General features: G+C 36.6%; 4 protein-coding genes across 5 annotated transcripts; 3 read left to right on the forward strand and 1 right to left on the reverse strand.

Moving 5' to 3' along the window:
* Positions 1-1,079: 1,079 nt before the first annotated feature.
* On the forward strand, positions 1,080-3,259 carry LOC147501099 (BTB/POZ domain-containing protein At1g21780-like). Its single transcript, XM_086606137.1, has 4 exons — positions 1,080-1,328; positions 1,423-1,568; positions 2,355-2,470; positions 2,565-3,259. The coding sequence occupies exons 1-4, from the start codon at positions 1,204-1,206 to the stop codon at positions 3,168-3,170; spliced, it is 993 nt and encodes a 330-aa protein (XP_086462263.1). The 5' UTR covers positions 1,080-1,203; the 3' UTR covers positions 3,171-3,259.
* Positions 3,260-3,397: 138 nt separating this feature from the next.
* Positions 3,398-5,640, forward strand: LOC147501100 (V-type proton ATPase 16 kDa proteolipid subunit). The gene is made up of 3 exons (XM_086606140.1): positions 3,398-3,581; positions 3,653-3,938; positions 5,286-5,640. Exons 1-3 carry the CDS (start codon positions 3,503-3,505, stop codon positions 5,416-5,418), a joined length of 498 nt encoding a protein of 165 aa, XP_086462266.1. The 5' UTR covers positions 3,398-3,502; the 3' UTR covers positions 5,419-5,640.
* Positions 5,641-6,128: 488 nt separating this feature from the next.
* Positions 6,129-6,864, forward strand: LOC147501101 (acetyltransferase At1g77540-like). The gene is made up of 2 exons (XM_086606142.1): positions 6,129-6,536; positions 6,632-6,864. Exons 1-2 carry the CDS (start codon positions 6,276-6,278, stop codon positions 6,701-6,703), a joined length of 333 nt encoding a protein of 110 aa, XP_086462268.1. The 5' UTR covers positions 6,129-6,275; the 3' UTR covers positions 6,704-6,864.
* Positions 6,865-7,114: 250 nt separating this feature from the next.
* On the reverse strand, positions 7,115-10,816 carry LOC147501102 (F-box protein 7-like). 2 transcript variants are annotated; one of them, XM_086606138.1, is made up of 11 exons: positions 10,675-10,802; positions 10,037-10,093; positions 9,729-9,823; positions 9,122-9,238; positions 8,933-9,029; positions 8,754-8,827; positions 8,564-8,617; positions 8,266-8,400; positions 7,927-7,985; positions 7,553-7,694; positions 7,115-7,420 (listed from the first exon to the last, which is right to left on the reverse strand). In XM_086606138.1, the coding sequence occupies exons 1-11, from the start codon at positions 10,682-10,684 to the stop codon at positions 7,361-7,363; spliced, it is 900 nt and encodes a 299-aa protein (XP_086462264.1). In that variant the 5' UTR covers positions 10,685-10,802; the 3' UTR covers positions 7,115-7,360. The 2 variants fall into 2 exon arrangements, with proteins under 2 accessions (XP_086462264.1, XP_086462265.1); XM_086606139.1 differs by lacking the exon at positions 7,553-7,694 and having other exon boundaries at positions 7,162-7,420; positions 10,675-10,816.
* Positions 10,817-12,210: the final 1,394 nt, after the last annotated feature.

A 12,210-nucleotide genomic window follows, 5' to 3' on the forward strand; every position in this document is an offset into this window, starting at 1 on the left:
GCGTATTTTTTTTTATTAAGTTGGTGCGTGTTATTTGACACATTTGTTCAGAGAAATGCGGGAAATGATAACTCACAACTTGAATTATGTAGTGTATTCTTTGAGTAGACTGTGTACCTGTCTGCTAATGCCTATATTCTGTTGTGCCCCATCGAAAATAACTTCGTGTGTGGAAGTTGAATTAAGGGGTCATTGATTATAATTAAACAAAAACCGACCATGGGCCACATGAGCAAATGTGTCATTCTTTAGTACCGACCAAGGGACCAAGACAGCGAGATGACCCTGACCCTGTATAATTCAAAGTGACTATTGGGGCTCATAAAAAAAAAGGGCGCGGTATTGACACCTTGCTTTATAGGATTGGCACTCTTTTGACAAAAAATAAAAAAATAATAGTAATTTCTTATATGTCTTTTTACACCCCACATGCGTAATAGTTCAACGATATTGGGCTGCCGCGAGATCCCATATCCCACGGCAGACAGTTGCCGCTAGAGCACACAGTCTACGACATTGGGTTGCCACAAGATCCCATATCCCACGGCAGAGAGTTGCCGCAGAACATTTTTTTTTTTGTGTTTTTTGTTTTTTTTTTCACTTCAAATTTTACGTATTAAACACACACGATATATAAATACCCCATTTTCTTCTTTAAAGATTCTTTATACACTCCAAGAACAACATCAAAACCATGACAAAAAAAATGTACAATCGAAATATAATTTTACTATCTCGCGGCAAATATATTTCATATGTTATAAGAAAAACTTGATATCAAATTAATGAAGAAGAGTTTTGATAATTAACATAAGTAAATACTCAATTTTAGTGAACATAACCATTTTGCAACAACTAACTTTTTACAGTGGCTATTAAAAAAAATTAAAAGAAAAAATGACCCAGAGCAATCACCTTCCGTGAGATACCGTAGATTGTGCGATCTCACAAACAGTTTCTTGCCGTGAGTGTTTTTGTATATGATTAATGAAGGGTGCTATTACCAAACCAATTCCAAAAAGTGGGGTGTCAAAAAAATTAGTCATAGTATATTCGCATCTCTGATCAGCCGTAATCCCAAAAGTATAAAAGAAAAAAAGCTGACTCAATACTCCACTCAACTTATTACCTAACTCTTCTGGCTTCTGCCCCGTTCTCTTACATGAACAACAGTTGGTAGTTTGTTTAGAGAGAGAGCAGAAAATGAGCAGCAGCGGCGGAGAATCAAAGGTGGAAACAATATCAAGACTTGGGCAGTGGAGAATAGAGAGTTTTGGTCCTTGTTCTTATAGACGTTCTGATCCTTTCAAAGTTGGAATTTGGAACTGGTATTAATTAACACTAATCCTACTTTGGTTTATTATTAAAATATGTTTCATTAGCTTAGCTAACTTATTATGGTTATTGACTTTGGGTTATCAGGTATATATCGGTGGAAAAGAATCGGTATTTGTATATTCGTCTGTTTCCAGAACCATCTAAACTGTGTAAAGATCAACCGCCCATTGCTAAATTCGTGCTTAGAGTATCTAATCTTGGTGCCAATCGACGTCCCTACATTTCCCCCAGTATGTTTTTTTCTTTCATCTTTACTAGTCTTATGTAATTTGGAGTATTAGGAATTTGGGATTAAATAGTATGAAAAAAATCTTTAAATTTTAACAATAGCAGGCTCTTAGTTTGATGGCGAAGAAGATTAGGGTGTGGCGTCAAATATAATGTATTCATAGTTTGTGTATAGATTTGTTTTGAATATCAAGTTTGAGTAACTCTTGGTTGCGCCTGTTATCTGCTAGCAAGCTAGTCTCATCTTGAAGTAGTAATAGTTAATTTAGAGAGAAGATATGCATTCTTGCTCATTTTGACTGACTCAAGTATATGTCATTTGAGCCAGTTATATTTTAACCGTCTAGCTTTTTCTTTCTCGGTCTTTAGTAGATTAGTTGCGGTATTACCCACAAAGATGTACTGTATGCTTTAGGGTATTCCCGAAAACTCATAGCCATAGGAATCCACAATTTTATTTCGTATTTAACTCAAACTGGCCGGATGATCATGGCTCTTCCTACACACGCTTTATTTTATGACAATACCCTTTAGTCCTTAACTGGAACATTTTAGGTATATGTTGTTTATTGTTGATTTAAAGGATTAGTATAGAAGTATAGAAGATGGGCATCCAACAAGTGGAGAGGCCCCAGGATTTATGTATTTGAATGCAAGGCCTGAATTGTCGATTTGAAGTATTAGATAGTGTGCAACGCCTGAATTGATCCCATGCCAGGGAAAATTGTGTACATGCTATTATATCAGAATTATGATGCACGTTGACCAAGCTCTGCTTTGTGCTGTAGTTCACGAGAGATTGCTGCGGAACAGTGAAGACTTCGTGTGGCCAGTTGATTGCACTTTTCAAGGCCGATTTATCATTGATGTTGAATTTCTGGACCTTAGAATCTGTCCAATCAATGTGAGCACCACGCATGGTTATTTTTAACTTGTTTTCCAGCAATGCATGTTAACTGATTAAAATTTCTGTTATCTGTCTTCTCATTCGAAATCAGGGTGGGGAACCCAGTTCTATATGGCCTAGTGAGGGAATTGTGCAGACACTGTCGTCCCAAAGTAGCCTTAGATGCCTCTCCCGCATGCTTGATGAGGGTATCCATGCTGATGTCACCATTAACACAGCAGATGGCACTCTGAGAGCGCACAAGTCACTACTATCTGCTAGCTCTCCTGTGTTTCAGAGCATGTTCTCGCACAACCTGAAGGAGAAAGAGTCCTCCACCATTGACATAGATGACATGTCATTGGAGTCTTGCACAACCCTTCTCAGCTACATATATGGGACCATAAAACAAGCAGATTTTTGGAAGCATCGATTGGCATTACTTGGCGCAGCAAACAAATATGACATTGCAGACCTCAAAGACTCTTGTGAAGAAAGCCTAGTTGAAGACATCAACTCAGGTAATGTCCTTGAGAGGCTTCAGGAAGCCTGGTTGTACCAGCTGGACAAACTCAAGAAAGGGTGCTTGACATACTTGTTTGATTTCGGCAAGATCTACGACGTTAGAGACGAAATGAACAACTTCTTCAGGCACGCTGACAGAGAATTAATGGTGGAGATGTTTCAGGAAGTGCTCACAGTCTGGAGACCAGCATAACTCCTATACTGTCATACTTCTGACTTGCAATGTATATATATGAATGTTATATATGTAATCCCCATAAACAGATTTCTCCACTCGGTTTTATATATCATCCATAAAAAATTGTTCTCATGTTTCTACCAACTTGCCAACACCGACATACCAACATTCCGAAAAAACAAAATATCGTGGTAATTCCGTACAAACATGAAGGGTAAATCAGTAAAGTCACATTCCGATATTTATTTACTCTCTTCTTCTACAAATCAACCATATTTTTATCCAACTCAAATTCTCAGAAAAGAGGACGCACCTCATCAGATCATCATCATCATCAAGTAATAAAGATGTCTACAGTATTCAGCGGAGATGAAACAGCCCCATTCTTTGGATTCCTTGGAGCCGCTGCAGCACTCGTTTTCTCATGTACTTATTATTATTACAGATCTCATATTGATTATTGAATTAGTTATAATTTGTGGGATTTGATACTGTAGGTATGGGAGCAGCATATGGAACAGCAAAGAGTGGAGTAGGAGTAGCATCAATGGGAGTAATGAGACCAGAGCTAGTTATGAAATCAATTGTACCTGTTGTTATGGCTGGTGTTTTGGGGATTTATGGGTTGATTATTGCTGTTATTATTAGTACTGGTATTAATCCAAAGGCTAAATCTTATTATCTGTTTGATGGATATGCTCATTTGTCATCTGGTCTTTCTTGTGGTCTTGCTGGTTTATCTGCCGGTATGGCTATTGGTATCGTTGGTGATGCCGGTGTCAGGTAATATTTATTAATCTTATTTGACTTTGTTTTGATTTGTGTAGATCTGTTTTAGTTTATTTGATTGGAATCAATTGATCTGTTGTATAGTTTGAGTAGATCTTACTTTGATTGAATTGGTTACATGTTAATGTTGAATATTAATATTTGTGTTTGATGTGGTTGGTGGTGTGTGGTGTGATGTCATCTTTACGGAAGTATTTAATCTTGTGAAGTTGTTTTAAGATTAATATTTTGGTGAATTTGCAATACTTGCGACTTTGATGTTTGGTTCACACTGCCTTGTTTTAAATCTTACGTTCTCTCAGAATGAAGTTGAATGCTTAATTTATGTGTATATGTATTGGGCATGATTTATTATTTCGTTTTTTTTTTTTTTGTGTTAAGATAGTTGGAAAGATCTAACATCCCCCCATTAGAAGCCTAAAATTTGTCATTGTGGTACTTAAAATTACTATGATATGTAGTGTGCACTTTAGGATGCAGCTATATCTTCCTTTTCTGCCATGTAATGATATGATACCCTCAAACATTTTTAGTGTTGCTCACCATCTAGAACTAGTTTGTGCCCTACTCTCAGATTCCTTCATACATGTCCCCTCTCCCTTACGTGCACTACCTCTCTGTTGCTTTTCAATTTCTCCAATTGGAGCTGAATATGAATCTTAGACATTGGTATTGTTATAAAGTTTAGAATTGATTGCTTGCTAATCTTGGGCACCACCTGTCCATTGGAAAAAAATACTTTTGTCTGTCATTGCCATTAGTCTCAGCTATATCGTCCTATAGTGTGCTTCTCCTCTAAGTTATAGGTTGTGGGCAACTGGTTTTTTTAGTGTTTATCGTTTTTATTACCCTCTAAGTTGGTGTTAGTCTGTTCTTTCTCAGTACCTGATTACCTGTATGATTGCTTTATAATGCAAAACTTGTAATAAGTGTGAAACTGTGATTTGCTCTTTTGGATTTTTAGATGCTTCTAGAGAAACAATATTCTGTATGCATGTACTGTGTAAATCTCTTAGGGTGTGTTTGATACCCTAAGCCGTGGATCTGTCTCAATTTGCAAAGATAACTGCCTAGATTCTAGAGATGCACATCAGGCACAGAGGCCCCCTTCTGATGGAGTTTTTCATTTCAATTTTCTCATCAGATCTGAGTTTCCCTTATTGTTGTGTGCTTGATTCATGACATACACTCCCTGCACATTTCCACCTGTCTTTAAATTATTCTTCAATCTGAATTTCTGGACTGTGTCCACTTCCTTACTTAACAATGTTTTTCTTTAATTAGAATGTCAGTTTATGCCTTCAGTGAATTTTGGATCATGCTTTTATTATTCTTTTGCAGGGCCAATGCTCAACAGCCAAAGTTGTTCGTGGGAATGATCCTAATCCTCATTTTTGCTGAAGCACTTGCTCTCTATGGTCTGATCGTGGGTATCATCCTCTCATCTCGAGCTGGCCAATCACGGGCAGACTGAATTAAGCTTTGAGAACCTCGTTTGTCTGTATTAAAGTAGAATCAAGAACTTCAGCTGGATTTACTTTTATGTTTGTTTATCTCAACTATTCTTTTGTGATATAAAGAGGATTGTATGTGTTTGGTATCATCTTGTTAAAGCTTAGCACTGATATTCATCGGACAGTGTGACACAAAGTTCAATCTTATAAGTAGCTTAATGCTGTCTACTCAGCTTCGTTAAGGCTCCTGGCTCCCCATGACATTATGATATTGACTATGTTTGGATATTTGCTAAAAAAACAGCTATGGGCAACTGAAATTGCACCTCTAAAGTTATGGTTTGTGTGTGCGTTTAAAAGTGTATATACTGCTAATAGAAATTCGTGGTGCTTGGAAATATATTTGTTTGCTTGGAAGCTGCTAGGGAGATTTGAACAGCAATCTACTTCTACAGCGTATTTTTAGTTTGTAGTGACCTCGAATACAATTGTTTTTGGGTTTATCAATTGTTGCATCATTCCACAAACTATGAATTCTCATCCCCTCCCAATTTTACATTCATCCCCTTACTCTCACATTCTACACAAATTGCTAAAGAAACAAATTGATAGATCCATGCGTTCTGTATACGTATGTGCAAACCACTAGATAGTAGGTACTAGGTACTAAGTACAACGTACACTAGATCCTGTAAAGTGAAATTGGATTCAGTCGGTCATTCGTGTGTGTGTCAGTGTGTGTGCCAAATGGAGACATGTAAATGTCAACTGTACCCATGAAGGCCGCCATGAGTCTATAATCTATTTTGCATATAAGTCCATCAAGACCATATGCTCTTTCCTTTTCCTTGAACGAGATAATTTGACCAATTCAGAGATGGCAACAACAGGAGCATCAGTAGTGGCCGAGGCACCAAAGATCGTATGGAACGAAAGCAACCACAAATTTGAGACGGAAGACAAGAAAGCGTACCTTCAATACCAGCTGAGAAACGAAGGGAAAGTGATGGACATTGTTCACACCTTTGTTCCCTCTAGTAAAAGGGGCTTAGGCCTTGCTTCCATTCTCTGTGTCGCCGCTTTTAATCATGCCAAATCTCATTCCTTGTCTGTTATTCCATCTTGCTCTTATGTGTTTGTAAGTTTTCCCTTAATATTTTGTTTCAATTATGTCTAAATTTCAATTGGTTATCGGGGTTGACATAAGAATTGTATTCTTTTTTTTTCTGGCAGGAGACATTTCTTCCTCGGAACCCAGGATGGAATTCACTTGTGTATGGGGATAGCCTCAAATCTAGCATATGAATGATGAATCTTCATTCAATTCATGCCAGTAACAATCTTCTGTGTGATTTTATTGTAATAATACTGTCATGAGGAATGCTCATCTGTGCGTGTAAAAGGTTGTCTTGTGGATGTTATTCTCTCAATGAAATACAGTGTGTAGTGGGATCATTTTCTTTGAATTGCCTAGTATTGAGGACAAGAAAACATGATGTTAGCCTCATGGCCAATTTCTTCTCCCGTTATGTGTTTTTCGTTAAATGATTCGAAAAGTCTTGACTCTTGAGCTGAGACAGATGACCAGATGTAAAATGTGTTATTGTGAATGGTTGAGCGCTAGTGTTAGTGCAAGATTACTGCGTTGCTATTTTGATATACAAAACAACTGGAGCCACTAGGAAGTAGAAATACATTGGAGTCAGTAGGAATACATTCTACACGGAAAGGCAGGCATTATTTATTGACATGCTGCAGCGATACAAAGTCCAAACGGTCTCCTTTTTTAACACAACTACACATACAACTAAACAAACCAGAGTCGGTTACATTCTGATTCTCATACAAATACAAATACATACATACGACAGGAAAAAAACATATGGTAGATGACTATGTGCACTACAAGGTATAGGTTACATTTAGATATATGCATGGAGAAGCTTAGCAGTAGCATAAGATTTAGCCAGGAAGATAGTAGTCCATCTTATCCACCGGGAGATTCAGAACTGATGTTTCCACCTGTAATAATACACAATAAGGTGTCAAACAACTTGAAACGGATTTCCTTTTACCCTACTCTCTCAAAAAACAAGTCTCTTGCACAAAACGGATTTAAGTTAGACGGTGACATTGGGCTAAAAACTGATGTACCTCTTCAAAAGGCACAAAGACAAAAGGATTCAGTCCCCTCCTATGTGAAACTGCAGGTACATCCGGGTTGTGGGTTTCCTTACTTGTAACAAGGGAAATAATATCCATACGGTTGTTTGCCCCTACCATTGTTCCCCTCAACCTAAAAAGAAACATAAAACTACTCAATCCACTAAAGAAGAAACAGCAGTATGGTTCATAAGTAGGCATTGCAGTCTGGTGCAAGAGTAGGAATTCAAATGTTTCAGCATGATCTTCATAGCAACATTTTAAACATTATCAAGTATCATTAATTTATTAGATATAAAAAATAATGTTCAATATTATCACTAACAGTTAACTTATTAGCTAAAACTTGCAGACACAATAGGTACCTTAACTGGAGTCTCAGGACAGTAGGATGCAAGCCTGGGTACAGGAAAGCAGCATCAACCTGGATGTGAAGACAATACATGAACAGACAACACAATGTTACAAGATGGTAGTAACCAAGCACTAATTTGCTATAATGGGGTTCGCAAAAGAATTTGGGATTTCTTTTTTCTTGTTAAGATTAAATATATTGAATAAGGAACTTAAACAGTCAATGGTGCAAATTTAAGGCCTCAGGAGGGTGCATTATACCAAAAATAGGAATGGAATGAGATTACTGATATTCTACAGGAAACTGTATTTTGTTTTTAAACAATGCAGTAAAGAGATACAATGCACACCTCGTCCTGCAACAGTGTATAATGTCCACTGAAAACAGAATCAGCTTCTTCTCTTTTCCTCGATGGAATAGAATCAGCTTTAGACGCATGGAAAGTCATGCTTTTTGCCACATCTTTCACTATTTGAGAAGAATTCTAACCATTCAAAGCAAAAAATAAAATAAATTAATATGATCAGATAGGGAAACATACGACTTTCTAATCACTATAAAGCGACTAACAGAATCCCCTTCTCTTCTAATTTGAATGAGATCTTGTGGAAAACCTCTAGGAGACAAGACTTCATGTTGAGACGTACCTTATAAAAGAACCTCCCAGAAGGAAAAAACCTCATGTAACGGAAATAACAAACCTACAAAAGCAGCAATTATATTCCACATAAGACTTCCATGCAACTGAGGTCTGCCTTAGCCCAACAATGCTACACAGTGGTAGGTTTAGAACCACAATACACATCACATAGTAACTAAATTGGAAATGGAGTATACCAGATGAACTGGATTTGTGATTTTCCATTCTGCAACTCCAACATGGATGTATGTGTTCCTGCTAACGTAAATACCTGACACATATGATAAGCGATAAAATTCAAATTCAAATCCATCGACATTATTGACATATAATAGACTGTGTATTAACAGACAATACACCAACAACGAAACCTTACCATCAGTACGGACTCTTGGCCTTAAAAGCCACATTTTCCTCCATGACCACTCGTATTTAGACTGCACAATCTTGTAATTTTCTATCGGTCCAGAAGCCTTCATAAGGGAGGTCAATAAGTTTCAGTTTCGACTATGATACATGATATTGAAATTAGATATCTAAACTATACACCATATAAATAGTTTACCTGCCATGCCTTAAGGCATGCAGTGCGCCAAAAGACAGGATTGCGGATTGTGTATCTCCACTTACGACAAACACATGCCCCCCTACCTAAGCCATGTGGAGTCATCCGCACGAATATCTGCTTGTGAACATAAAATATGGAGAGAAATAATTTGACATCTGTAGAAGTATTTCTACTGTGTGCAGTTTAAGCATTCAACAATATGGACAAAGATAGCGAACTAGTAAACATGCAGATCAGTGGATACAAAGGCCAACTAACAAAAGTATGAGCTAAATGAAACTCTTTACAAGGAAATGGCACGACACATCGCATGGAATTTTAAAGGTTAGCATTGCAACTTCGAGTGGGAGTTATCTCACAATGTAAAATTTAAACCAAACTTCTCATTTCACCGAATCCCAATCACCAGAAAGATAAATATTTAAATATTAGTCATCGTCAGTGTCGGAAGATGTATCAGCAATATATAACTGTACTCAATATGTGAAAATAATTTACAAACAAATAATAACCATTGCATATGTTACACACAATGTGCACACTGGAACTGTAGGAGTAATGTTATAGGTCACATAAAAATCGCTCATATACCAAAAGAAAGTACCTCAAAGAGCAGCTCATCAGGCAAGCAACGATGAATGAGTGCCGGATCATAGTTTGGTTTACTAACAACTGGCTTAACATGGACACCATAAAGATCTGGAACATGAACAGGAAACATATTAAAGGTTACACTGGGTGATGTCTTAGTAGTGACAATGACAAATTGTATGTGCATTTTATTATGTCAAAAACTGCTCCATGCTCTGAACTTCAAATCTAAAACATGAACTAGTGTTCATTTCCAAAAGGAACTCAAATGAAATAGCTTGAGGGAAAGGAGACATAGGGTCCTGTATTCAGGAATCTTACCAAGCCACGGTCTCTGTGTTACCAGCCATGGTCTCAACCCTAGTAGTGGATCGGCTTCTGCTCAGACCAACAAGGCAAAAAGTTTAATAATTAGATAAAGATTTAAGACAAAAACGAACGTTGAAGTACTAAAGGAATATAAGTATACTTTTAACAATAAAAACGGAGATCGTGATACAGCTAGCTACACTTTTACTTTCTGTCCACATACAAGCATAATCTTCTACTCAAAATTGAATCAATTCCTTCAGGTAATAATTATCATTCGGGTTTATAGGTATAACCATAGATAGAGTTGTATAATACTTCTACTCATTATTCTCAACTCTAATTACAAATTGGTCTTATAATGAAATCCATTCAAACAATCAATAACACCCAAAATGAGACTAACTAACAACTTGAAAATAAGAATAATCCAATACCAACTTTTTCCAACGAAACAATAAATGGGCATGCTGTATAAAAATGAATACTTTAACATAATTGACATGATTGATCAATATCCAGTAGGCCAAAAAATATGAATTGCAAGTCAAATTGGTCATAATAAGATTCCACCATCAATTAAAACTAGTAAACATAATGATATAATTTTGTAATTCTAATTCTAAACATGAAATTGTTGAATTTCGCACCTGAATTCATGAGAAAAGATTGGAGCTTTTTTTCCTGGAGCTCGGGAACGGTTTTAACATTTCAGATGAAAAACAGGAGGATGCAATTAACCGAAATTGGGGTATGTATATTAATTTAATTCATTCCGGCTATCGCTGTTGCTACGGCCCCAGTTACACGTAGCCTCATTTAACTTAACCATCAACCTAGTTAGGCCGGCTCTGAGATTGTGGAGGCCCATGACAAAAAAAACTATAATTTTTTTTTCTGCACTATTTTATATATCTTGTGATATATATGATTTTCGGAAATTATAACATAAGCAATTGTGTAGTGTAGTAATTATGTGTTTAGTGTTGGTTGATGTATGTGGGTTCGAGTCATTGCAGTAGTACTAGCATTTCACCCGGCATGGCCGGGATTGTTTTATTGTATGCTTTAAACGTTTGGGTTTACCTGTATTTTAGGCTTAATTTTTATAAAATTATTAGAGTCAACTATACTTAACTGGCTTAGTCCATTTTGGCGACATGGGGATGTAAAAACCGGGAAGAAAAACAGTGAGATGGAATGATAGATCATTAGGGAACCTTTATAGCTTAAAAAAAAGGAAAATCTGAAATTTTCAAAAAATATAAAAATAAATTAGTCGAACCTCACATTTCAACAATCTAAAAGAATAATAACTACATAATATCTGTTAAAACCAATGACGAATCTTACTTAATATACTACTCAAATTATGGACAATAGTACAGATCTTGGTGGATTTGAACCAACCAATCTCTTGGGATGTATTTCACATTCAAGTGCTCTTCTATGGAGCTAAAGATCAACTTTAAAATGCCAATTTGCAACATAACCAAAACTAAAGATCCACATTCAGTTTTTACTTAGGCAATCGGCCTTGGTTTTACTTTTTGGTCCGGTGAAAACCTCCATCACCACAAGAGTTGTGAGTGAACCTTATTTGTAATATTCGTCCTTTTTTCTAAAACAAACAAACAACGTGAATTATTTGTGAACTCTTATACTGAGTCCTACCAAAGCATGAAAGCTTACTTAAAAGAAAGAATGAAAATTATACGCTCACCTAGTAGTCGAGGACATTCAATCGTTATTTGCATTTTTGGGATGTCTTGTCGATGATCGCTAATAAGGTGAATCTCTTCTAAACGCTTACATGTTGCTTGAAGTTGGACCATAAGATTACTCACGAGGAGTAGTTCGAGTTGGTACCCTTTTGAAGCCGAAAATGGAAACATAAATACATATGGAAAGTATCATTGTACAATTTGTTTTTCAAAATTGAAACTTCAAAGCTCAAGTAGAAGAAAATTATAAAACTACAACCTTGGTGGAATTTGCAAATGTTCTCCCAATTTGACCATTTCGACAATGCCTTACAACCCGGCAAGCCATCTCATTTGACATAACATCATATAAACCGTCCCTTGCTAATATGACAAACTCGTCTTTCTCCGTTCGCTTTGTTATGCTGACCTTCGGTACAGAAATCACATACGGTTTAAAGTATTGATCGCCTACATTCATCA

Source organism: Coptis chinensis, chromosome 4, assembly GCF_015680905.1.
Source record: "Coptis chinensis isolate HL-2020 chromosome 4, ASM1568090v1, whole genome shotgun sequence".
In the NCBI taxonomy this organism is placed as follows: Eukaryota; Viridiplantae; Streptophyta; class Magnoliopsida; order Ranunculales; family Ranunculaceae; genus Coptis; species Coptis chinensis.